This window comes from Dermacentor silvarum, chromosome 4 (assembly GCF_013339745.2).
Source record: "Dermacentor silvarum isolate Dsil-2018 chromosome 4, BIME_Dsil_1.4, whole genome shotgun sequence".
Lineage (NCBI taxonomy): Eukaryota > Metazoa > Arthropoda > Arachnida > Ixodida > Ixodidae > Dermacentor > Dermacentor silvarum.
In genome coordinates this window covers 18,914,492-18,940,595 of record NC_051157.2, presented here as the reverse complement: position 1 = coordinate 18,940,595, position 26,104 = coordinate 18,914,492, and the positions used below count along the sequence as shown (strand labels likewise).

At 46.2% G+C, this 26,104-nt stretch overlaps 1 protein-coding gene across 4 annotated transcripts in view; it reads left to right on the top strand.

The window, feature by feature from the left end:
- LOC119449568 (putative fatty acyl-CoA reductase CG5065) overlaps nucleotides 1-24,912 on the top strand; it is an 81,366-nt gene extending 56,454 nt beyond the window's left edge. For 2 of the 4 annotated variants that reach the window (XM_037712760.2, XM_037712761.2), the window contains exons 2-12: nucleotides 3,425-3,541; nucleotides 8,662-8,837; nucleotides 9,848-9,920; nucleotides 10,635-10,741; nucleotides 13,225-13,402; nucleotides 13,819-13,863; nucleotides 14,901-15,019; nucleotides 16,591-16,833; nucleotides 18,573-18,702; nucleotides 21,639-21,760; nucleotides 22,835-24,912. In XM_037712760.2, the coding sequence (XP_037568688.1) occupies nucleotides 3,425-3,541; nucleotides 8,662-8,837; nucleotides 9,848-9,920; nucleotides 10,635-10,741; nucleotides 13,225-13,402; nucleotides 13,819-13,863; nucleotides 14,901-15,019; nucleotides 16,591-16,833; nucleotides 18,573-18,702; nucleotides 21,639-21,760; nucleotides 22,835-22,979 (1,455 nt within the window). In that variant the 3' untranslated portion in view covers nucleotides 22,980-24,912. The remainder of the gene's footprint in view (nucleotides 1-3,424; nucleotides 3,542-8,661; nucleotides 8,838-9,847; nucleotides 9,921-10,634; nucleotides 10,742-13,224; nucleotides 13,403-13,818; nucleotides 13,864-14,900; nucleotides 15,020-16,590; nucleotides 16,834-18,572; nucleotides 18,703-21,638; nucleotides 21,761-22,834) is intronic. The other 2 variants (XM_037712762.2, XM_049665309.1) reach the window with 1 other exon arrangement.
- Nucleotides 24,913-26,104: the final 1,192 nt, after the last annotated feature.

Sequence of the window (26,104 nt, the reverse complement as noted above, 5' to 3'; positions counted from 1 at the left end):
ACAGTATTAACTGTCTCCCTCGCGCATAGCACAATTTACAACTATTATAAGCAATCACAAGGCGTCTGTGTACCTGAATATGTGGGCCGTAAGGGATAATGAGTACGCGCTTCTATTTCGGTATATAGCCCATAGCACACTGCGGTTCTCTCTCACGTCTCCTGTTCTGCAGGAACATAAGCATCCATGCATTGACCGACTAATACGTCAACCTTATACGTCATACGTAAACCCACCACTCTTCCCTCACAGCCGATGATGCGCATTCTTTTCCTGCACTGTCGCCGCTCAACAGCGACGTTTGTGTTCCTCGAAATGGTGCATGTCTTGAACGTATTTCCGTGTTTACAAACGCATGGTACCGATGACGCGAACGAAGATCCAAGGTTCAGCGACATTATAAGCACCTCGTCTATGCTTGGGGAAGTGCTGACTGTGCTGTTCATTGTGCAGCATGCACGCACTCGTTGACTACGTTACTCGTTGGCAGTGTAATGAGATTACAAGGGAATTAATTTTATCCAAGATGGTGCGAGCGTTAGAGGTGCCTTTGTATGCAAAGGGCAGAAAGTGACCGTGCCCATTTTGGCTTCCTTTTCTGGCTCCTTTACATTGCAGCATTCCTTCAGCGCGGACGCATATTTACGCAGAAAACTTGACGTGCGCGTTATAAAGTTGGTAGACAACCCCCCATTTCCTAAAGTTGTGTGCTCGAAATATTACCTACATCACTACCGCTCTATTATGTCGCGGGATGAAGTAAAAAGAAAAGCTACGACACTGGACTTTAGCGAAGGCACTCTAAAAGCAATTATAATTTTTTATGCGGATGTACTAAACGTGATTTTGTGCATTTCTTGGGAAGTTCTTACCGAGTTTCCATTCTTAATCTACATTTCGCTGCTTTATTGTGAAACTATCGGGGTACTAAAATACTTTGTTGTGCGCAGATGTGTACGTTATCCGCTGAGATTAGCCGCGAGAGAAAGAAAAAAGCCTGTTCGAAAACGTGGCGTATTGGAATCACGTCAGTACTCACTTTAAGCCAAAATGCCTCATCGTTAACTCACTCGGATTATTATTGGTCGTGATAGCCTTGCAGTATGTAATTTTTTTCCAGAGATATCAGTAACGACATGCTCGCGATGACGTGGACGTGTTGATATAATTGTGCTCACTTTAGCGAAATTCGGAGACACGTCCTTGATTCGGATGTGGCGCCCGACTTGATCAGCATAGAAGGGATAGCATGAAATGGAAAGCACGAAGATTGGCGCCACCCTACTAATCTTTCCTTGCGATGCGAACTGCCGGGACATCTTGAATAGCCCCAAGGCGTGACGCCACTTAAGTAGAAAAAGAAGTGCGCCAGTTTATTGTTGCATTTATTAATTTTTCTCCGACTGGATAGCGTTTTCTAGTGGAACCTTCCGTGTCTTCATGATTGACCGAAGTATGAACATACGACGGTTGTTTTTTTATCGAGCACGACGCAATTTAACGGAATGCGAACCTCGTCCACCGCCGCCGTTCCTGTACGTGAACTCCAAAAAATTTGTTTATTTCGAATATGTGTGGTTTGTCTTTTAGACTGTGTCGCGCGCAATTCCAAATCAAACGGGAGCAACGCAGCCTCGCGCACGTGGCTGATATAACTAACGATTGTACTGTGATGAGGCGATAAATTCAATCACGTGCATTTTGTTTTTCGGCCGCTTCAAACTCGTGCACCGCCACCGCCTTTAGTAGGTTCATACTCATCGTGAAGCCAGTGCGTCTCTCGCGCAAGCGTTCTTTACATCCAGGAAAAGTGAAAGATCATTGAAACTGAAATGCTGTCGCGGCAACAACATCCTCGCGTTTAGGACTATGTATATACATATCCTTGTTTACGCTAGACAATGGCAGAGTACGCATAGAATTGCTATTGGTGATAAGTGTGCGTGACGTGGAGAAGGCGAGCGAGCAGGCTAAGCGTATGCTCAAGGACACCGACTCGTGTCGAGACCGCACCCGACCGGAGATACACGAAGGCATGTGCTGTCTGTCTGTACGGCGCATCGTCCCGTTTGCGTTCCCATTCCGGCAGCTGCGTGCGGTGTAAATCATCCGTCGTTAGGCACACTGTGAGAGCGCAATAACTCCTTGCAACGTGAAAGCTCGCGCGCGCCGCGCGAACCAATCTCAGCACACGCACTGTTCGATTTCTAAGCGACAACTCCGTCGTTTGCAAAACCGGCTTGCAGGATGATCGCGTGTCCACTTCTTCCGATGAAAAATAACATAATGCAGTCATAATAAAAAAGGAAAAGAAGGTGGAAGCGTGTAGGGAACTCAATCGCTGAAGTGTGCGCTATAAGAACTGTGCGAACTGTCTACGAACGCTTTCTTTGTTTCTGTCGGTGGTTGTCATCACGTACGCCAGATGCCGTGCCGTCTTCAATTCGTATGACATGCGTCGAATCATCGAGAAGTACGCCTTTAATGTGCTACCAAGCAATAATTTGCCGGGCCTTTATTGATACCTCGTATTCGAGGATGATTTTCTTCGCTTCCGAGTTGCCAAGGAAAGTACTGCGGCCGTCACTCATTTTCGACATCTATAGGCCTCCCCCAAAATTATACAGTTTCGGCTGACTATACGGTGTTGAGGATGAAGTCGTCCTTGCGGAGACGTCTTATTTCTTTGGAACGAGGAAACGGACACTGACTCCCAGCTTGAACGTCACCTTTTTAAGGGTTTATGTTGTCCTTGAAAACTTGTACTAAAGTCTGCAAGAATATTTACACGTTTACACGATGGCGCTTCAACATGGTTTTGTCCGGTGGAAATGAGAACAGCAGCGTCGAGGTATTCACAAAGGCAAAACTTAACATAGCTCACATGAATTGTCTTCCTTCTCCGAGCATGCTTCCCTGGACACGTAATTGCAACCTATCGTTCGGGTGCTTGCCAGCAGATTACTAAGCAACCAGGCTCAATAATGAGGCCGGATGGCTTATTGTACAATTATTAGTGGGCTGTTCATAAGCTTTTGTTTTTCTACAAAGGCAAACCGTTTCCCTTCAATGCACATGAGCGAAGATTGATGTCCATTCCGACGCCTTTTGCTCCTCCAATGACAAACACAGTAAGCAACTTGGCACTGCCTCTTGGACAACTTTAACAATTTAACTCGAGTGACTGTGGTGTGCATTGTTTGCACGTGGGGACAAGCCTTTCTCAATTACTGCGGTTACCAATCTATGATCTTAGTCTCGGGCAATAGCTCTGTCAGAAAATGTCTGACAGATACTTGTACACTTCTTAAGTGAACCCTTAGTTGCTTGGCACGTTTTTTTTTTTTTTTTTAACAGAAATACAGCTCGCACATGATGGCAGATGCTGAAGGTGATGAACATCGCTATTGCTTTCTCGTCGCAGGTTTTGTTGGAAAAGATTCTTCGTTCTTGCCCCGACGTTGGATCGATCTACCTAATTGTGCGAAGCAAACGGGGACTACGCGGCGAAGATCGAATTGCAGACATCCTCAAAATGCAGGTGAGTCATAAGAAATTGTTCCTTCGGCCGCGATATAGGGCGACAGCTGCAAAAACCATTTTTTGGACAGGTGCACTCATCCACCATGTCCATTTTATCTTCCCATCTACGCCTTCCCCAGACGCACCTGTACTGGCCTACCTTCGATCAAGCTTTAGCTCCTAGAGAGATAGAGGTGGGCTTCAGGCAGGCAGCAGGCTTCTTTCTATTTCTTTGTGCATTCGCGCTGACCAATGATACAATGCGCGTACGTATATATTTTATAAAATTTCGTAATTTGTTCCTCAGCGTAAATAGTCCCTTTAACGAATGTCGCTCATGTGTAACGTTTTCAGTTCGCTGAGGATGAAATGCCATTGCAGCGCTAATTCGTGTCACAGTGTGTCTGTTATTGTTGTCTTCTCTAAATTCACAGTAGAAAATGCTAGATAAACTATTTACACGCGGCGAGGAAAAATAACGCTTTTCTTTGTTGTCACATAGTCGGGCTGTGTTTGTATTGTCCTGACTTCTGAGCAAGGGAGCTTGCTCGTTACTTTCTACTATCAGTAATGAACATCCAGCCGACGTACATACTTTCCTCATTACACGCTTGCCTTGCTCGGAAGTTCGGTAATCAAGTGACTGACAGCAATGTTTCTCTCGGAAGATACTCTTCATCGAGCACCCTTAATCGCATCAAATATTCAGGTTTGGTTTAAATTGTATTTGCATCGCCAACCCACGGAGCTGTGGAGTACGTCGTGGAACTTGAGCGCGCAACCGCAAGACACGTACAGGACGATGAAAAGGCACCCATATGGTTGCGATCTATCATGCGATAGATCGCATGATCTTGGCCTTGCTAAATGTAGGAGCACGACAAGGAGTAATTGTAATGCGGGATAGAAAAGGGGAAGTACATTGTTCTCGAGAGGTTCAGACAAAGACCGACTTCGGAGGGACAGTGATGCGCATGCACATTGTTGGCACGCCACTTCCGAGAGTTTCTCAGCTGATACAGCGCAAAACACTGCGAGAGTCACTGTGCGTATATGGCGTTATACAAGTTACCATGACTGCTTTACACATTGAGCAAAACTGCGACTTTGCCTTAAATACAAGCATGGAACTGTTGCTGTGCACCATACGACTTTTAAGTCCTACTTCAAAAAAGTAACACACTATATGCGCTTCTTGGCCTTAGGTGACCCCTGAGCCACTAAATGTCATCAGTATAGATCAGAATCTATTACTCTCACGCACGTGCTTGGGGCAAGCATATTTAATCTCGACCCCAGTTGCTAGTGGTGTGCGCAGCCCACTCTAGGCTGCGAAGATGACGACGGAGCAGTTGACGACAAAGCCATGGCGAACGAACACTGGCGGCAAGCATGCGATATAATAACAACCTGAACGTCATCGCGGTTCTTCAATTTTCATTCGCCAGTTCCCGCAATCCCCGGCAAAAGATGGCTGCACCGCCTCCCCCCCCCCCCCCCCCAGAAAAAAAAAAAAAAAAGAAAAGCGCTGCAAATTCTGATCTTATACGACGTCCGAACTACAGCGACCGGATGTATCCTATTGCCCCAAATGATCGAGACGCCGGCTAAGACAACGAGCTTCAAGATATACACGGCAAGACGCACGTCCTGCTGAAAGCGGCGTATAAACAAACAGGTTGCATTTTGTATGGGAGGCTATCAGCGTCGTCCGTGTGCGTACGCCGCCGCGGCGAAAACACGATGCCGGCGACCCTCCTCTCCAGCGGCCGACCTTGCCCAAGGTTGCGTCGACTATACGGAGACCGCGGAAGCCGAGGCGTTATGGGGGCGCGGACTGACGCCCCTGGAGACAGCCGTCGGTCAGGGCCGGCCGGCTGTAGACGGTGGCGAGCCGCCTCTGTCTGCTTGCTCTCGCTCGCGGCAGTGTGCTCGAGAAACTCCCCCTTTGCAAACGAGCGCCCGCCGCGTCACCCTTGAATGAAGGACGAGTCCAGCGACTTGAGGCCGGATCCGCACGTTTGGAAAGTTCCGCCGCCCGAGGCGATTGGCCGCCAAGTGTCGGGGAGGCCTCTGCGATTCCCACGGCTGCAGGGCATATACGCACACTGCAATGCAAGGACGGCATCGGGTTATCGATGACGCTCCTCGGAAATTCGCTCCGAAATCAAGCTGAACGTGAAGGGCGGAAGGCCGCGCCGTGCACTTGGACTCACCGCGGCAGTGCCTTTGTGGCCATGACGTTCTGCGGGTGAGCACCAGATCGCGGGCTCGATTACCCGCCCTGGCTGCCAGTGAGAGCGGTATGCAGAAAGGCACATGTTCATTAAATTCAGGGTCACAGTTAAGAACCCTGAGGGATCAAAATTAATCCTGCGCCCTCTCTCATAGCCGGCGTGCTGCTTTGCGACGGGAAACCCAATCGATCGCGCAGTCAATCACTCAATCAGTAAACTAATAAATCAATTGGATCAATCGAACTTGAGTCCCACCGAGAGCACTGTGTTGCTACAAGCGCTGCGCATCGTTCATAGTCAGAGTGCACGTTACAGTAAAGGCGTGAGCCCATATTGTCGAGTTCCCATAACAATGCATAATTCACGAGATTTGTGCGGACTCCGGGCACTACATGGTGCTATACGCGTATATACTGTCCATCTAACTAAATGCAGTAGTCCATAGCTGTACGTAGGGAGGACCTTCGTCCCCGCCGTACAGGTGCCTTGAAAGCTATAGACGAGGGCTCGAAAACCCTACCAGACGTATTAGAAGCAGCTTTGGTCGCGCGCCTAGTGGCCGAGCAGCTTTTGAACAAAACTTATTGCTACATGCTACATTAGTTATAAGCTTCATCTGGCAGTGGTTGGTATGATATATCCTGAGAAGTATGCTCTGCTACTAAATTTGCAGAGGAGAGAGGACGACGGACACGTTCCCAGATAAAGTTCGGCTAGAAATCGTATTGCATTGAAAAGTGATGAGAGCATGAAAAGTGACGGGAAAACACGCAAAGCTCACGTATTGGTAGAGAATCTGTGGTATTACATTTGCAGGATTTACATGATCCAATTAGTAGCTGAAGATTTATTGACGCACGGAATAGCTACATAAAATGACATCAAATCTTTTTGAAAATGTGAACTGAATTGCTCTTTAATAGTGTGACGTACTAAATAAAAATTTAATTGAAGGTAAAGGGAGAAGGGCCGCATGTTGGGCGGCGGGAATGATGAGGGTGTTCTTTTTTTTTTTTTTTTTTTTTTTTTTTGGGGGGGGGGGGGGGGGGCGACGCGCCAAGACATCTTCGGGTGTCGTCGTATTCGAAACAGCTTCTCTCAGCCTCTCCAAAAATCTCTCAGCCGTCCAGCCAACGAATCCCCATAGAGCGCGTTATTGCATCCGCTGTCGTCTGCATGTTCCTCGCCTCACTTGCGGTTATGCATGGTTAGGCACAGACGGGCTTACGACATCCCCGCCGTTCTGGTCGCTTGGGTGAAACCACGGTTTTGCTGCAAACCACGATGACCTCCGCACATTTCCCGCCGCATTGTTTCAGTTTCATCGCTAAAAATGCTGCAATTTTTTAGAGCCTCTTCAGTTGTATGGTGCACGGTGTGTACGAGTTGATTTTATGTGTGGTGGCGAAAAAAAAAAAAAGAAACACCTTGAGTATAGAGCCTTATCAAAGTTGCACCCACTGCTAACGACGATCGCTACCATTCGAACGGTATAGTGTCCAGAATATTACCAAACATTATACTGTTTTTAGCAATATACTTTTGCGTTTGTATAAATGTTTGAAGTGTTCGGCAATCAATCATGGCTGCTAATGGATGTTCATCTCTGTATCAGAGTGCTCTGAGGTTATCAGTTTTTTTTTTTTTCTTTTTCTTTTGGTGTGCGTGAAACAATGGAGCATCGGTCACGGGCCGAACTGACCGATCTATTTAAGACCCCTAATATTGAGGACAAATAAAGAACGTTTCGCCTATGTGATGTACAGCGCATTTCCCATCTTGTTGCCGTAGTTTGAGCTTTAGAGAGACGCTTACGAACCAATTCTTGTGAAAGTTCTAAAATCGGGAGCGTTTTAAGAGTATATTCACCAAATTTTCTGGACTTTCCCTAGAGCACTGTGTCACTGAATTTTATCCTATAGTTTGCATGGTGGACTAATCCTTTTGCACCCATATAGGTAACGTCTTTTTTTTTTAATATGTGAGACTGCGCAAATAAACAGTGACAAAAAGAAATACACAAAACACCCTATCGTCCATGTTTCCGCTGTTTCACACGTTAAAATTATTCCAAACCAACTCGCCCACCTCGCCATCTTGTTTCAGTAGGTGACATCCTCTAAAAACCACTGCTTTTTCATTGCGACAGTGCCCACAAACAGAACTTCAGAATGGAAGCTGTCAATATTTCCTCACGGCTGCTATGCTTCCCAATGGCACGCAGGGGCAACACTAGGGCATGCTCAATTTCCTAGAATAACACAAACGGTTTCCTTCTCTGAACACGCGTTCTGGTCGTCAGTCGTTGGTAGAAATTCAATCTCGACGCTGCCGCTCCGTCAATCGTAGCCGATTGGATGTGTTTCCTTTTGCGCCTGCCGACTCGCGTGCCACATGCTGCTGACGTCAGTCATACTACTTGTCCATTCCACCTGACACTTCCGTCCGTGTCCAGCGATGCCTTAGCGCGTGCTTAAGTGTAGGCGAAAACTGGCGTGCGCGCCTGTCCCATCTGTTGATGGGCCACACGAAGCGGCTCGAAGGGAACAATAATTCCGGCACTGACAGAATCACAAATAAGGAAATAACGGAACGCTTGTAGCGTTGGCATTTTGTCCCGCGTCGTGTTTTTTCGACATGTCGGAGAGTGTCTTTAAAATATGCGTCACGTTCTTGACGCACAGCGAAGAGGCAAATATCGAAGCCACCCTACAACGCCGCATGACTGCGTAGATCTCAGGATTGCCATCTGATTAACTTTAAATTCCCATACCGTGACCAACGCAGATGGGTAAATTAGATCAAGCTCACGAAACACTGGAGGTTCTACGAGTTCTCTCCACAATATGTCGTTCCTGTACCGTGACAATGCCCACAAGTGGTGTCGCTGGTGTTTGTGCAGCTGTTCCAGAGGCTGAGGCAAGAGAGGCCGCAGGCTTTCCAGAAGATTGTGGTGCTAGAAGGCGACCTGACTCTGCCTGACTTGGGCCTCAAGCCTAAAGACAGGGAACTGCTGGTTGCTAGCGTAAACGTGGTCATCCACTCTGCTGCTACAGTAAAGTTCGATGAACCCATCAAGTGAGTGTGTCGCCTGCCCGCTCGCCCGCCAAAGGCACTGCGCTCTATTCGCGTGTCTTGTATGTTTCCTTTACCCTGTTGTTCTGCGCAACCCGCCGTGGTTGCTCAGTGGCTATGGTGTTGGGCTGCTGAGCACGAGGACGCGGGATTGAATCCCGGCCACGGCGGCCGCGTTTCGATGGGGGCGAAATGCGAAAACACCCGTGTACTTAGATTTATGTGCACGTTAAAGAACCCCAGGTGGTCCAAATTTCCGGAATCCCCCACTACGACGTGCCTCATAATCAGATCGTGGTTTTGGCACGTAAAACCCCATAATTAATGTTGTTCTGAGCAAGAACTGCTTGCAGCATGAAACACGGCATAGGCATTCAGCCATGCTAGAGAGTCCGTGTGCATTTCCTTTGAAGACATTTTTTCTAATTTATGATGCAAATTATTTCTTAAATTTCTTACCGCGAGAAATGTTTTCTTTTGACATGATATATGCTCAAAGAAATAGCAATATTAGCACTTTGTTCGCCCTACTTAGGTCCAATTAGAGGAAGCGATTAAAAGGGTGCAACAAGTTTGTTCTAATATTGAGTGAAATGCGCGTTATGCATAGAGTGCGGTTCAAACCACGAAATCGCTTTTGTTTTCGAAGGTCGATGTCATTGGAAACCAGTAATGGCATTTTCAATAGAATTATCGCGTTGTGTTTCTCTGTCAAGAGCAGTTCGCGCATGCATTGATTAATTCATATGCCAGGATTCTTTTTCACGCTATAGACCTCACACTTTAATTTTGTTCGAACGTTATCTATCTTTTTTAAGTACGCTCTAACAATGAGTCAATTAACGGCGCCAATTCCACAAGTTATAAAATTCTTGACAAGTTCTTGACACGGTTATGCCAGAATTCATTTTTTTTTTTACTTCAGGATGCTTCGTGACTTGTGACAAACTTCGTGACCCAAACTTTTTAAACCGGTACTGACGATTGATGTTTTCATTGCTTGCCGCTTCCAGGAATGCCGTCAAAATGAACCTAAATGGTACGAGAAAAATAATACAGCTTTGCAACGAGATGGAAGACATAAAGGCAAGTATTTGGTTAATGCCTCTATTGCGAAAAAGAATTCTGCACTAACATTTAATTCAGGCTGAAATAGAGATTACGTTGTAGTCGCAGGAGCAGCACAGATGTGTAACTTTGTTTTCTTTCGTTTTTTTGTTTTGTTTTGTTTTTTTTTTTGTTTTTTGCAAGGGACCTCATTAATAGTGCTTCATATGACGTGAATGTGTCACAGCAGAGCTATATATGATTCAAACGTTCATATATAACACAAGAGGAACATTTTGTACACTAGAACAAGAGAAGCTTGTCACGTTACATACGTATTTTTGTGAAGATCTATCAAATGAAACACCTCGTCGTGCGCCCTTGAGACTTTTTAAAGCATTAAGTGTAATATTTGTGGACTTTAAGCCTGTTAGTTTTGGAGCTTTTTACATGGACTAGCGGAATTTGGTACCGAGTTATTGACATTGCCCGTTTCTGCAAGTAAGACATATCGCACAACCTTCTCATGGCTAGTATTAACCGCCGGCTGTTACCAATCCTTGCTTGATGAACTTCTCGCCCTTCCGATTCTATCGCATGACGTCATTGCTCAGCAGGTGCAGACACTGCTGTTCTTTCCTGCGTGACGTTTCGTTTTCTCTGACCTAGCTGGCTGTTCACTTGATACTGCCGATAATTGAACATGCATGCGGCCGAAGTTTTATTCAATGCTTGCCTTTGTTCCCGTCCCAGGTTTTTGTTCATGTTTCCACGTGTTACTGCAATTGCGACAGGGGAGAAATCAAGGAAGAAGTTTACCCACCTATTCAAGATCCAGACCACATAATCAAAATAGTTGAGTAAGTATGTTGCTCAGACGCCTTCGGTTATTGATGGTCACAGAACGAACTGAAGTTTCACTGCATAGTAGCGGTGTACGAACACTCGAAGCTTCAAATACAAATTGAAAGGCTTTCGCTATTCGAATCATTCGATTCGCGAATTCACAAGTTGTCGAATACTCGTTTCTGTCGGAGTATAACAAATAAACGCACCTATTGGAGTCTACATGGAGAAAGACAGATGCAAGTGGTGACTGTTCCGAATAATTTTGCTGCTGCTGAGCAAACACATAGAGTAGCTAAGTTGTGCTGAAGGATTTGTTTTCATTCAATAAGGATACCGTGCCTTTAGGCAGCTTAGAAATATTTTTTCTCGATTTAGGCAAGTCAATAGTCGTATTTGGTCAATACTGTCTGTTTGCATCCCTTGAAAACGTTGCTCGGACTTTTCTCTGTCAGCGAAAAGAGCAATCTGCGACAATATTTGGCGTCGTGATGCTTCTGTGTTTCATTACTGCCATTGTTATAGAGCGCCAAATGCAACCACGTTTCAGTTATCTCATTTACAAGCTCAGTTCACCGGGCGTCCAGTTCTGTGCCGTAGTACACGTAAAAAATTAAATAAATACGCCTTATTCTTCTTTTTTGCCAAACGGACTTCGCACAAACTTTATATATCGCCCTGTTTAGGAACGAGAAAATTTTCGGATTCGATTCGATATGCGGAGGTCACTTATCTAAAATATTTGTATTGGATTCCGATATTTCCCTATTCTAACACCCTTACTACATAGCAAACACCACATTTCCCCCCTGTGCATGTTAGAAACTATGCGATGGTTGCGACTTAAGTATGTGAATTTGGCGCCATGAACATAGTGCGAGGTTGCGTATAGCAACTAGAGGTAGAGCAGAGAGTAACATGAGTTTAGTATTAGCGGCCGGCCACTCTTACCATAAGAAAAGGCTCGCTATGCTAGAAAATATGCAAACACACACGCGCACACGCACACACGCACACACGCACGCACGCACGCACACGCACACACAAGAGACAGCGGAGCTGATCGGCACCTCGCTAGTCCTGGCTTTTGGGCTTGGCTAAGCAGTACCAAGTCATCCCCAGCATTTTATGGAATTTATTGATTATTGATCGATTAGCTATTGATTGGCTATTGATTGGTTATCGCAAGGTATTGGCTACGTATTTAGGCTAGGCTTAGCACTACCAAATCATCCCCAGAATTTTCCAGAATTTATTAATTTTTGATCGATTATCGATTAGCTATTGATTGGCTATCGATGAGTGACAAGCTTAAGTAGTCCCAACCATGCTTAGCTAGACTTAGATAGGCTCAGCTTCGCTAGTTCACTGGGGTATGTGCCATTGCACTTGTACCCTTTCTTCACTATACTGCCAGGATCGGCCCACATTTTTTGTGGACGACTAGCGGTATAACGGCCGGCTTAAACAGCTCCGCTGTTAGAAAAAAACGGTGACGACACCGCCCCTGTGAACTCCCGCACCAACTTGCCATGACGTCAACTTTGACAGGGTCTTTTCAGATCCAGTTAATTCGAGGGGAACCTAATTTCCTTACATCATAATGCACCAAATACAAGGAAGTGATTTGAAATCTGTGACGTCACACTGGCGTATCAGCGGTGACCATTACGGCGTGCACTTTGAGAAAGAGAAGTGTGACCTTCATTTTCTTCTTAGGTAATTGACCGTCTTCTGCAAAATGAATGAGAATTGAGTTCTCAAATAATTATCCGTCTAAACGGAATTAGTGTTGTTCTTTATAGTGTCCCTTTAACGGTACGCGAAGTGAATCATGAATAAGTTGTGAAGCCACTGTGTTTTCAGAAGCCTATCGGCACATTGTGACCATGCATGTAATTGGAAAGTCATGCACTGAATTAACTGCTACTTCAATAATATCCGTACGGTTAGCAACCACTGAGTCGTTCCTGCGGTGAATAAAATTAGAGTTCAGGCAGGGGACGTTTTCATGAATGGTAGGACAGATGACATGACCGGACAGTTCCGGAGCAGATTAATGCTCACGATGAAAGCATAGAGAAGAGTACACACGGATGAAATCACGCGCTCACTTCCTGGCGTGTTAGTGAAGTTTGTTTACTGAAAATGAATGAGCAAATTTAGTTCATTGAAACCTTTTTGATTGCTGTCGATATTAGTAGACTGCCTAGAACGGTTCTCTAAAATGCCAGCGTCAATTTCTGTTAGCGCTTCATTCTGATATTCCTTGCAGCGCAAGGGCGTTGCAATCAAAATTAATGTCGACTAGCTCCTATCAGTAGTTTCATTTTCTGATTGTTGAAATGCGCATTTATATGGGAACATGAAATAAACCGAATTGTGTTTAACAATACCGCATTGGGAGAAAGTGGCCATGACGTGTTCGTTCTTGTGAACTGCGTTCCAGGGGCTCCTTTGAGATAATCCCTTCCTCACCAAAATATTTTGCTCGCAGTTGGCTAGACACGGAGACGCTGGATGCATGCCAGTCGAAGCTCCTCGGTGCAATGCCCAATACGTACACGTTCACCAAGGGGCTTGCCGAAACGCTCGTCCAGCGGGAATGCAAGGGCTACCCCGTCGCCATCGTCAGGCCCTCGATCGTCGTATGCTCCTGGAAGGAGCCCTTCCCCGTAAGGCACAGCGCTTTCTCGCGATTGATTTGTTCTGTCATTCGAAGAGCTCTTTTTTTTTTCCTTAACATTGGCACCGGGGTGTTTAGTGTTTTTATGGCTTTAACACGCTATGAAATTTGGTTGTCTTGGCAGTCATTGTGCTGTAGAATATAGGGCACGCACAAGCATTTTCTATGCTTATATTAGAGGGCCTTTAAATATTCCTTCAGTTTACGACGAAGGAAAGTGAGGGAGGGGGAGGGGATACGAGGGAAGGGAGGTTACCTAAGTGCTCTAGTAATTTGAGAGTTTTGAGCGGTTGTAAGTTTTCTAAAACAAATCGTCATTTCTAGATCTATTGTGGGCACACGTGATTTCTCAAGGTTAGGAAATGTGAACCGCGTTTCTTTAACGACAGCTTACAACAATTTCAGGGTTGGGTTGACAACTTCAACGGACCTACAGGCTTGATCGTTGCTGTGAGTACACGCCGTTTTGTTCTGTTTTTCCTTCCTGCGTCGATGAACCCAACATCATTATCTAGAATCTTATTTTCGATTCAGTGCAGTTCAGTTACATTTTTATTCACATAGTCCAGTTGCCCGTACAATAAAGGACAGATGGCCAATTATGTCTTACTTTGCCACAATATCTCGGTAGCGTTAAAATATGGAACGACCTACCACATTCACTTAAACAAACATCATCATTGAATACATTCAAACATGAATTGAAATGTTTTATTTTTGTAAATAGTTTCATGCCCGATATGTTCTTCTGTATAATTATGCCTTTTGATAAATGTACTTCTTTGTTTATTTCTGTCACCAATGTATTGCATATCGCGCGTTCTTTTGTTTTCATTCTACATTTTGTTAATTTTGCTACTTTAACCCATGCTTTGTATACATTTTTTTTAACATTTGAACCAAGGGTCCCGTTGCAGTCGTTCACTTCGGGACCCTCGTCTGCGTGCTATATTTTACATAACCATTGTATTGAATGGATAATAAACAAACTGAATACAAATAATTCAAATACACAAATCAATACGTTTTCGCGAAAATTGCTGCAAGGCTAAGCAATAAAGCGTGATTTCCTCACCACCGGGTCACTACATGACGCTGCCACAAAAGCGAAATACGGCGCATTATTATTACCGTAATGTCGCCTTAGAAAAGTTGATAGACCATTTGGTGTTCCGTCTATCGATCGGAATGAAACCGAAGCGGACGGTATGTATACGACACCACGATGAAACTGCGTCCGGAAGCCTTAGTAATTACGCCGCAAAATGCAAGGAACGGAATTAAGAAGGCAAGCGCTTTAAGGGTACAAACGCACTTCCTAGTTTTAGTTTCGTTTGAGGAGTGTAATTCAGGCACATTCCGCGCATACACGCACTTATTTTCACATATTTTCAATCAATCGTACCGATGACATTATTGTAAGCTCAGACGTAAGTTTTGCTTAACTCGGCTCTAAGTCATGCTCGTCATCGTCGTGCTAATCGCAGGTGGCCACGGGGGTGTTGAAGAGCGTGTACACAGACCCCGACATGGAAACAGACTTCGTCCCCGTTGACGTTGTCGTCAACTGCATCCTGGCTTCGGCATGGAACGTCGCCGTCACCAGGTCAGACGACGCATTTGACTCAGACTCAGACTCCACTTCAGTCACGGTTTTATTCCCATAGAACACTCGACCTCGTCTAGAGTTCATGCCTGGTCGTCCGTCATACTGTGACGAATGAGAACCTTCTCAGTTATTACATCCTTCTATTAGCAATCCCCGAGCAGCGCTCGTAACCACATCAAACCAGAAGAACCTGTGGTCAACAAGTGGCAATGCAAAGGGAAACTTGCGTGGAGGAGCCCGTGGGCGTATGCATGGAAACAATGCCACCGGCTTTATTCTCATCGTAAAGGGCTGCTCCGAAGTACACCGCGCAGTAAATGGTAGCAAAAATGGAAGAAAGTTGTGGGAATGGCTTAGCGGCCTGGCATCTTCGACCTTCTATTGGGACAGATAGGGAACTTCAGGCTGTGGAACGTCAGCATTGTCACCTTACGCATAGAATGACAACGCAACGTAAGTGATAATAGTTTGGAGCGAAGTTTTCCGCGAGAGAATGGAGGGAATAGCTGCAGCTTTCAGGGTATACATGCAAACGATAGCCTTACACTGTCTTTGTCAGGGCCCCTTGCCAAATCCCCTAGTGTAAATCCTCTTCATATTCCCGTGACCGGTCTGCCTTGTTTGCAACACCATGGCATGGCTCCGGTTTGCTTTTCCCATGGCGCACGATGCGCCTACGACTATCACTGCCGAAGTGTATTACATGCGACTGCGTTACTTGAGGGCCGCCGCCTGCAATTCAAGGATGCCACGAGTATAGCACTGCCGTAAACCACTGCAATATCACCGCTTGCACACCACGCCAATAGTCAGCTCGAAATACGTTCCGCGTTGTTGCCGGCGAGGTAACTAAAGCACGCGGGTCCGCCTGCGCTGCGTGTACAATTGCGCACTCCGAAAGATTGCCTCAAAATAAAATACTAATGCAGATAATGGTGCTCTAAACACGTCGCATATATATTAATACACTTGCAATTGCACATGCGTATTCAAATTGTTGGATGGAATTTATAGTTTCCTAGCGCAATTCAGATGAAACAGCCTATTGGTTCCCACAACCCAAGTATTCTTGAGAGTTCAGGAATGGAGTCCATGTTTCTGGACACAACAAGGCTTGCTTAAAAGTCATGTTTCCTAATCTGCTTGGCTGCTGGGTGTCTCTAATGATGCTGAAAGGTGCAAAGGATGTCATGAAGATAAGTTTTTCAGCAGGCAGAATTCATCGATGTCCGAGGAGGTATTCCGCTTATGTCTGCCGAAAGTGGCATGAACAGGAGAGCGCCACAAGATACACGAGTGCGAAAACGGAGAGACCTCGGAGGGCGCAAAGAAAAATCGAAGGTTATAGCCCACGGTACTTTCGTGGCAGCAGGTAGTCTAGTCATTTATTCTCTCGGCAAATTGCAGCATATAAGGCAAGGCAAATCGAAGCGTTTAAGACGCACGCACGTTTTTGTCGAATTGATCGCTGTCGGATTTGAAGTGACCGTGACATAGCCAAGGGTGTTCGTACTTGTTGCAAGTGCGTGCGCGTCGAGATGCCTCATGTTGGCCTCGTGTGCACGCAGGCCGTCCGACGTGCGGGTCGTCCAGTGCGCGTGCAGCGGGCGCTCGCCGCAGCTGCGCTGGCGGGACATGAAGACCATCCAGGAGTCCCTGATGACCGAGCTGTGCTTCAAGAGCGCCATCCGATACCCGGACGTCCACCTGCGGCGCAACATCGTCGTCCACCGGACGTCCATGTTCCTTCAGCACTACGTGCCGGCTTGCATCGGTGACGCCGCCCTCGCCTGCGTCGGGAAGAAACAGTGGTACGCGCGCGCTGATTCCTTGTCCCTCACGAACATTTTTGTTGAAGTTTTATATCTTCTCTAAAGAAACACCATTCAAGGATATTGAAAGGGTACGTAAACTAAAGAGAATGTCGCGAGATTTTCTTAACCCTGTAATGCCCAAACACTGTTTCACATCAAGTAAAACTGGAACAAATTGTTCACTTTTATTTCTGGAAGTGGAGAGTGCATTTGTGCAAGAACAATGAAACGTTATTTCAGTTAGAACTTCATCAGTATAGTCACTAATTAGTCATTTGTTTGTTCAACAATCGACAGCTGAAACAGTGACGCCACTGCTTCGCGATAATTTCGCGCTCTTAAATAGGCATTTTAAGGCATCAAAATCAGCGTAGCACGTGTGATACGTTGGGCTTTACAGGGTTAAGAATTTGTCCCGGGAGTGCGGAAGTGGTGCTGATGGTGATATAGGAAGGTTGCAATACGCTGCGGCTTTCAGGAGTGTGCGAACAATGGGCTTGTCCGATAGGCGATCCTGGCGGGTTGATGTCGTGTTCATGCGTAAGCTCCGCATCTACATTCTGAATATCCTTTTGCGCTGTCACTAGAATCGAAGCCCGTTGACTTTACTTAACTGGATGTCAGAACTGATAATCGATCTGAGTGATAACTTTAAACGCCAAATAATCGGCACGTTAAATGCACTGCATCAGGTGGCACATCTTTTTGTTCTAGAATCGGTTATCGAATCTGTCGTGTAAGCTAGCCAGCTAGCCAGTTCCCGTCGGGCCAACTATGCGGTGGTGTCACTTATTAAGAGTGACCTATGGTCACCGTTGCAGATTCACACATCAGTTTCGGCTTCTCTGGTCCAATCAGGCTTAGCCTGCAGCTGTGTTGTTGTACGAGGCGCATGCAATTTATTTCACGTACAGGTCCTGCCTTACTTGTAAGCTTATAATTTGTTTTTCTAACCTGTAAGAACAAATATTTTCCTTTTCACGCAATAATGACATTGACGGTGTAATTAACAGTTAACTGACGTGTAACGACAGTTTGTTTGTTCGTAAGTATGACCCCGCATCTTTTCTTTCCTTGTGTACTTAAACGAAACCCTTTTGTGGCTTTTAATGCGAAGCTTTCCTGACCATGGCTCCTGATTGGGTTTGGTGCTGCTGTCTTGTCGAATAGCTCACACGCAGGACAGCACTACCATCTTTACTACCCTTATAAGGGTCCAGGCTGCTAGCCTTGCTTTCTACGCAATTACCCAATGATAAAACAAATTATACCTAAATATCCTCATTGCAACAAATGCCACGTCATCAAGAGCTCAATTCATTTAATAAAGCAAACCTTTCTAGACTTTCAATGCCTACTTTATTCAAACCCTAAGACCACAATCACCCGTATACGTACTTCTATCGTGCCAATGCCAAATACCTCTTTTGAGACGATCGCCGCGTGTTGATGATGGTGGCTTTCATACTAAGGCACGAAACCTCAACGGCGGATCGGAAAAGAAGTGGGATGTACATTTAAAATAGGAATAAATGAAGAAATACAAGGCAATGTAAGAGTTGTGACAAAAAGTGCACGAAAGCACATACGAGCGCGCCATGTTTCATTTACGCCAGAGACAAAGGAATTAAATGGGCAAATCTATAACGTCTCATTAATCGCTTCACATATATTCCAAAATTAGCATTGCATCTGCACAACCTTTTATTTTCTCTCTCTCTCTGCCCTTCTTGAAGGCTAGTCAAGACATACTACAAGCTCGAGCTCCTACTGGAGGCTCTCTCCTACTTCACAACGCATCAGTGGAAGTTTGAGACAAACAACATGATGGCCATATACAACGACCTTTCCGAGGAAGAAAAGAAGGTTTGTGGTCCCAATTGCAATTTCTTTACTTTGCATTTGTCGCAAACGCAGAGGAAATGACAGCAACGATGGACCCCTAGTATCGTTGAACACACTTTTTATTGCGATAGCAATTATATGGACACTCAAAAGCAGATTTCTGCCGTCGGCGTCGCCGTCGCCGTGAGGTTCCGTATGACGTCAATGGAGATGAAATCGTCGCAGCGCGCCGAACGCTGCATGTGCGAGTGAAAGGGCGCGAGGGGGGCGCGCTTTCACGGGGAGTGAACGCACGGCGGAGAACAAACGCGCGTTCTGCGCCGTGCTCGCTTAAGGGCTGCAGAAGTAAGCGTCTCTTTCCTCCTTTACAATCAGCATATATGTAGAGCAAACGCGCCTTCTTCCGACGCGCGAGAGGCCGTGGGGGAGATGGAGGGATAGGGGGAGATGGAGGGATAGGGGGAGATGGAGGGATAGGGGGAGATGGAGGGATAGGGGGAGATGGAGGGATAGGGGGAGATGGAGGGATAGGGGGAGATGGAGGGATAGGGGGAGATGGAGGGATAGGGGGAGATGGAGGGATAGGGGGAGATGGAGGGATAGGGGGAGATGGAGGGATAGGGGGAGATGGAGGGATAGGGGGAGATGGAGGGGGAGGGAAGGGAGGCGACGTTTAGCTGCGGCACCAAGTGCCTATTTATATCAGAGGCTCCGGCAACAGTCACCAACGCCGCACGCATTTTGAGCGAACGCGGGCAAAACGCCGACGGCGTCGACAATAGTTCTGCGTGTTGCCGGTGCTGCTGCATGTCCAAGTTTATACAGCTGATAAAGCTAATATCATTACTCCGTATAGCTCTCTACAAATTTGCTATCGCAATTGATGCTTCGCCTTTCAGGTGAAACTGCGACAACTTTTTTTTTTTCGCGTTATGCGCGACATCGCCTTTTCGCCGCTCGGTCTTTACTACATTTTCTGTAATCGTAGAACGCTTAGCAAAGCGAGTTTCCCTAAATTATGTAGTCTTAACCGGTAAGTAACGCTTGAAATGAATCAACCTGCGGTGCAGATACCAGTGGCTGGGTAGAGCAGGAGAATCTCGAACGTAAGTGGGTTTGGCGTAACAATCTTGCCGCTCAAGAAGTGACCTGGGAAAACGAAATGACTGTCCCCTTACACTGTGGTCTTAGGCAGTGTTACCCTAATTTTAGAGCATATGCAAATCTGAACGGTGGGTCTCGACTAACATTTATCGCTGTCTAGTTAACGAACAAGATTCTTAAACACTGACGAAGTCTAGGACCATGGCATGCGTCCTCCATTGTATTGCTTCAAAAGAGGTAAATGTCATTTCTCGAGAAGAGCCGCATCATTCATATTTTACTGCACAACGAAGCTTTTTACTCTGCCAACAACCGCGCTCGTCGCTCGCTCGCACCGTCTCTTATCTCCACACGGCTCTGACCTTTATGCGCCGTGCATTCGCCGCTCAGTTTCCGTTGAAGCGATAGACCGCACGTACCTTCGCCCGCTGCGGCGTATATGCGCTTGCTGCCAGCGTTTTGACAGTCGTTGTCTGCAGTCATTCAGTGTGATCTATTCATGTTTGTTTGTGCGCGCTCACACCACAGTTAGTAATAGTCGGGCCACATTTTCCAACGCACGCTACACATGCAATGCTGCCCGGATCGGCAGTGCAGCGCTACAGGTGTGTCCCTTCGCACGCGCTGCCCACGGGCAGCGCTTCTCATTAACACCACCGTTTCACACGCGCCTTCTCGTGGTGATCGAGTCTCTCTTCATGTCGGTCTACTTACGCCGCAGCACACCTGCTTACTTAATTAGCTCATGTTTACTACAATTCGTATTGCTACCAAAGCCGCTCACCTTACTTCGTATGACATTGCTGTGTCGCTATCGCATTCATTGCTTCGCCCTTAGGGCGAAACTTTTTTTCCCCCGTTCCTTCCCGCGCGGCATTGAGGAGTCTCTCCTGAGCTTTTGCTCTACGGCGGTGTCGGAGCAATGCCGGTCGGAGGCGCCGCCGCGTGATTTGGCGCGCTGCTAAGAGCATTGTCGGTGCGCGGTATGTTCGAAATAAGCGTGTTCGAATTAACGAGGTTCGACTGTAGCTAAATTAAAGAGTCAGAGGTGAACGCACTCAGGCACATGTACGTAAAAAGCATTTATTTCTTGAAGAAAAAGTCTCTAATGTCCTTCTATATCGGTAGACAATCCTATCTCGGTAGACATAGCTCGCTGCGACTAGGTAAAATGGCGACAGCACAAAGATCGCGGCCCGAAGCACAGCAGCCACTCCGTCCTATGGGCGGCCGCCGAAAAAGAGGAAAAGTACAAAAGCGCCATCGCTTCAAACTCTTCGCGCCCAGTCACGGAGTCCGCTCTGTCTGGCGCCGCGTCCGCGCCTCCGCACCAAAAGATAACGGGAGAAAGCGCGTGGCTGCGCGCTGTTCTTTCGCGGCCGTCAGTGGGGCGGCGTTTATTCGTATCAACTGACGCAGGCCGAAAATCGATTCATAACAACCGTTCTCTAGCACGTTGCAAAGTAATGGGGCTCGGCCGCGACCACAGAAAAATTCGTATCATCCGTAAATTCGTATTAGCCTTAATCGTATCATCGAGCTTTTACTGTAATGTGATATTTACTACACGCCGAATGTGATAGCGCTTTGTTTTTATCCGAGTTTGCTTTTAAAGTTTAGCCTGCGAGCAGTTCTTGCTTCACAGTGGTTGTGGTTTGATTTTCGAATTTAATTCTCTCAACATGAATGAACGCTTGCTTACGCTCCAGAAGGCGCACAATGACGCTGCCTTGATAAGAATGCGCATGTCCGATCCTAACTTAGACACGTGACAAAACAACACTATGTGAAACATCATAGTTCTTTCCGAATGATGTTAAATGTCATCCCTTGGTTTCACACATTCTGTGCAGATCTTCAACTTCGATGTCAGCACGTTAGAATGGAGGCCTTTCTTCTACCACTACGCTCTCGGCGCCAGGGACATCCTTCTCAAGGAAGATCACTCCAAGGTCAAAAGTCGGAACTTCCAGAGGTGAGGCTACATACTTGAAAAAGAAAAACAAGTGCCTGCATTTCTGGACGTTAAATGAAGTCTTCCTATAGCATATAGTCTGGAATATACTATGGAGTGCGCGAGTAGAGGAAGAAATGCATGCGACATGGAGAGATTCACAATTTAACCTGCTCGGATAGTATCAAAATAAGAGATTGCTTGGCTGGATAACCCGAGTTTTCTGCGTATTCATATATAAAATAATAATGATTGGTTGGGCATTGTCTGCAGCCTTTCTTTTGCAGCTCCACAGACGCCATCATTGCGTTTAAAATTATTTCTGAGTTATTTAGGATTACTCTTTCTTATAATGTGCTTGCGTTTTCACTATTTTCTTTCTATCATGATATCGTATTTCTGCTAGAAAAGTGTAGGATGGTCTGTCTTGAACTGCTACACCTTCCATGGTTCTTTTTTTTTTATCTTGACTACTCTTCAGCAGGAACCATTTATGCGAAAGCGAGCAAAAAATTAACATGGTCGGATTACGTAGTTGCCTGACGATGAAAAATGCCGGGTTCATTTTGCCTGCGTGTGTTGGGACGATGGCTAAGGCCTTTTCATGGTGAAAAGAAAACTACTCTCAACCCAACGCGCCGCATGCACCAACGAGTTGCTTTCCTCCTCTCTGGCTTGTGCGATTCGGCGTCGATGCACATGCGTTGCCTTCTGTCCACAAGCCGTGAAGCATTTCAAAGCAATTCTATCTAATTTTCGGCGCTCATTTCGCTATCTGGGATCGTTCAAGAACTAGTAGAAAATGTTGCGCAGTCGTGGGCCCCGTAAACAGCTACCATCGCTACAGCTGTTCCTATTTATTACACTAAAGACAAGGTGCACCCTGTTGTCAAAAATAGAGGGAAAACTAGAGTGATGGGCCTCGGCGGAATACGTCATAGGTGGAGAGATGGACAAATGAAGCATTATTGAGAGGTGAAGTACGGTGAGGCCATGTCTTTAGAGGTAAGGAATGGAGCGTAGCCGAAGTTCAGCTGGAGCTTTCGTGAATTCTGGCCAGTGAAAGTGCGAGCACACTGGGAGCCAATCGCTCAGCTTCTCGCGCAGGCTGTACGTGGTGAAGCAGGTGACCAACGTGCTGTTCGCCCTGGCCGCCTGGAAGCTGCTGGACATGGGCCCCACCCTGTGGCGGTTGTGGGAGTACCTGACGGACACCGTCGCGCCGACGTTCGCGGGCTGATGACGGTTTGGCCGCCGCCTGGCCCAAGCCACGACAAGAGACCAGCCGCCCCCAACAGCAGCCGCAGCAGCAGCACAACACCGCACGGCGCCGCGGGTCGCCACCCACCGGGCCGCCGCCTCACGAACTTGCACCCTCACATCGTGAAGGCACATGCGTCACCCGAAGAACCATCGTCACGTCCATCCCGTCCACACTCAATCACTACACTCCTCTTCTTGCTCTCCTTGCAACGCTGTCATGCCATGTTGTTTTTTATATATATATGGACAGTGAATAGTATTTGCGAGCGTCTGTACTCGTGTTTCTATCCAACCTTCAATTACTTTTAAGGACAGGTAACCCTAACATACCGGATAGACATCGTAGAAGCCAAGTAGGCGACATATACTCCTTTAAGGAAGGCAATGAAAAACCGAGAGAGTGTGATTAGTACAAGAAAGCAGGGGGGCGGTATGCTGTGGGAATGGCCGATTTTGACCAATGTTCGTGCAAGATTGAGCCCACGGCACAGGGCTTTTATTTTTCCTCCGCTTCGCTGGGCAGGCTGGCTGGTTGTACAGGCTGAGAGTTGAACGGTTGAACCGGCAATTAACGAGATCTGAAGCTCAGCCGGTTGTACCTCAAAAAGTCAAAAAGGAGGACTCGGGCTTTAGAGGTGTAGTCAAAAATAAAACCAGAATGGTGTGCTTCTCCCATCAAAAGTGCGACTGGCTGCAGCGTCACAGTCGCACACCGTCGGCGTCATGGGCCCACCACTGAACATTGTTGTTCGCTGCTGAAATATGTTGTTTAAGGTACAGGTCGCAGCAAGCGATAGCCACTGTTTTCTAGAGGTTAGCTTCCTCAAGTTTATGTTGTGTGTACTGTGATACGTTGTGTCGGCCGCCATTGTTCGTTTACTCTGGTTACGGTTGCTGACGAGCGCCTCTGAAGGTGCTGCAATGTTTATTCTTTTCGTAGTATTTTATATGCATCCTTTACAGTGTCCACAGTGCATTTCGGAGCTACTACTGCTCCATTTGGTTTAGGCCAGAGCTCATTATGTTTGTGAAAACTTTGTGACATGTTCATCTGAAGACTGCAGAACTTGCCGCTTCAAAAAACATATCTGCGATGAGCATAAGTGAGAAACACTCATGCTATTATTTGCATGATAAGTTAGCGGAACTTCACTTGTTTCATTTGTTGAGGCAGCCATTAGGGCAACACTGGGTAGCAAAATCACGCTTACACACCTCCTCATCACTAAGCATTTAACTACTGCTTTTACCATTTTCTGTCGTTTTTTTTTTTCTTTTTTTTTTCGATGGCTAGTATTCCTCGGACCTATTTAGGAACATTTTCGCTTGCAGGGGGGGACTGCCATTTAAATAAACAGCCAGATAAAATCTTTTTTTTTTCGTGATTTTAGATTTTTTAATCACACTTCATCGTGGAAGTTGCCTTGACGCACAACTTGTACAGTGCCATACAGTGGTAACTGTTGTGCCCAGCTAATCACTTGTGACCGTGATCACACTTTTCTATAACGTGTTGCCCCTGCGCTTTTGCGTGCAAATGTTCTGACGTGGTGACCGAAGTTTTTATTCTTTCCGAGCATTTGTTTTCTGACCTAGGAAGTGTGAGCAGCGAAGTGAAAAGTGAAATCTACAGCTGCAGGGACAATGTGTACAAAGCCAGTCTGTGCCTGTCATGGTGACCGCATGTCGGTGACCTGTTCATTGCCTGTCGTTTAATTTTGAATGTTTTTCATACTTAACTTTTTCCTTCATTTGTCGCACGGTCCTCAGGAAAAGTGACATGACGCTAGAGAACCGCTTCGAGAGATCTGGGACCGTGTTGGCTCTCTTGAATTATTCTTGTTGACAAATGCTTTGCTGCAACCACTTTGTTCATTGACTGATGAGAATAAAGACATTTTCAGATGTCGCGACTCTTGCTTCACTGAGAAATCTGGACTCCAGTCTCTTTGCACTGGTATGACATGCCAGTCAGCCAGGTTGCCCCTTGATAAGGAGAGAGGAGAGAGAATTTACCAGCCATTGCCCCCAAGGGCTTTGTGAGGTACTAGTGCTGCTGTCACCGCCACGACATGCTAACTATTCTTCATCGCACATATATTACTGTCATAGCGCACATCACAAATCATTGCGATTTTTTTAGTTTATTTATACGTGCCGGTGAATTTTGACTGGTTTTACAGAAAAATGTCGGAAGAATTGCAACAGTCTAATAATAAAGAAAGCAGCAAATTGACATGTTCCTATAAATGAAAAGTACATGTTCATCATTTTCCTTTTTTTTTTTCTTGCGTTCTGTAACAGAGTATGAAAAGTAACCAGTTAGAGCTTCTGTTTACAAGATAAGAGGACTTGTGTAAAGCGGCTTCTGTCGTATTACTTGCTTAAAACGAAATTTAGGTTCCCTTAATTATTCTTGCACACGGCTGTAACGTTTTACCGAAAGCAATGCCAAAAAACGTCATGACATGGGCATAACGTTTTCAATTTGAATAAAACGTCCAAGTGCCACAGTGCAATAAGTGGCGTGTTCACCGTCGCCCAGCGCAAGCTATAGACTGCTCTGCAAAAAAAAAAAAAAAAAAAAATGGCTGCCCGTTCACGCACCTAATGCTTGGCCACATTTGGATCGTCTGCGTCATACAATCGTCGCCAGAGACGTTCCCTTATCGGCGAACGTTTGGCAGTGTTAGTTCGCACAGTAAGGAGCGGACAGTCTCCGCGCTGGAATTTGAGTTGATTAGCGAGAGACTTACAACATTCTGAACTTCCAATCTGACGCCAAACTACAAAATGCCCACTGTGCACACATTTTTCCATAGACAAAGTACGGCTTCTTCATGGGATTATCGCCACACTACAGCAGTTCAGACAACTGGCGTAAGTTCACTGGTGGGCTCAAATCGCTACATCGCGCTGCTGACTAGTGGTGCTAGCTGTGGTTTCAGATGGTGATGATGATGATCTCAAGAACTGTGGCACATTTATAAATATTATTTATTCAGTTACCTCACAGGCTCTCGAAGGAGTATTGCGTGAGGGGAGGGTACAGGAAATTAGCAAAAAGGAAAAATGAGTACAAAGAAATTATACATTGTTAGC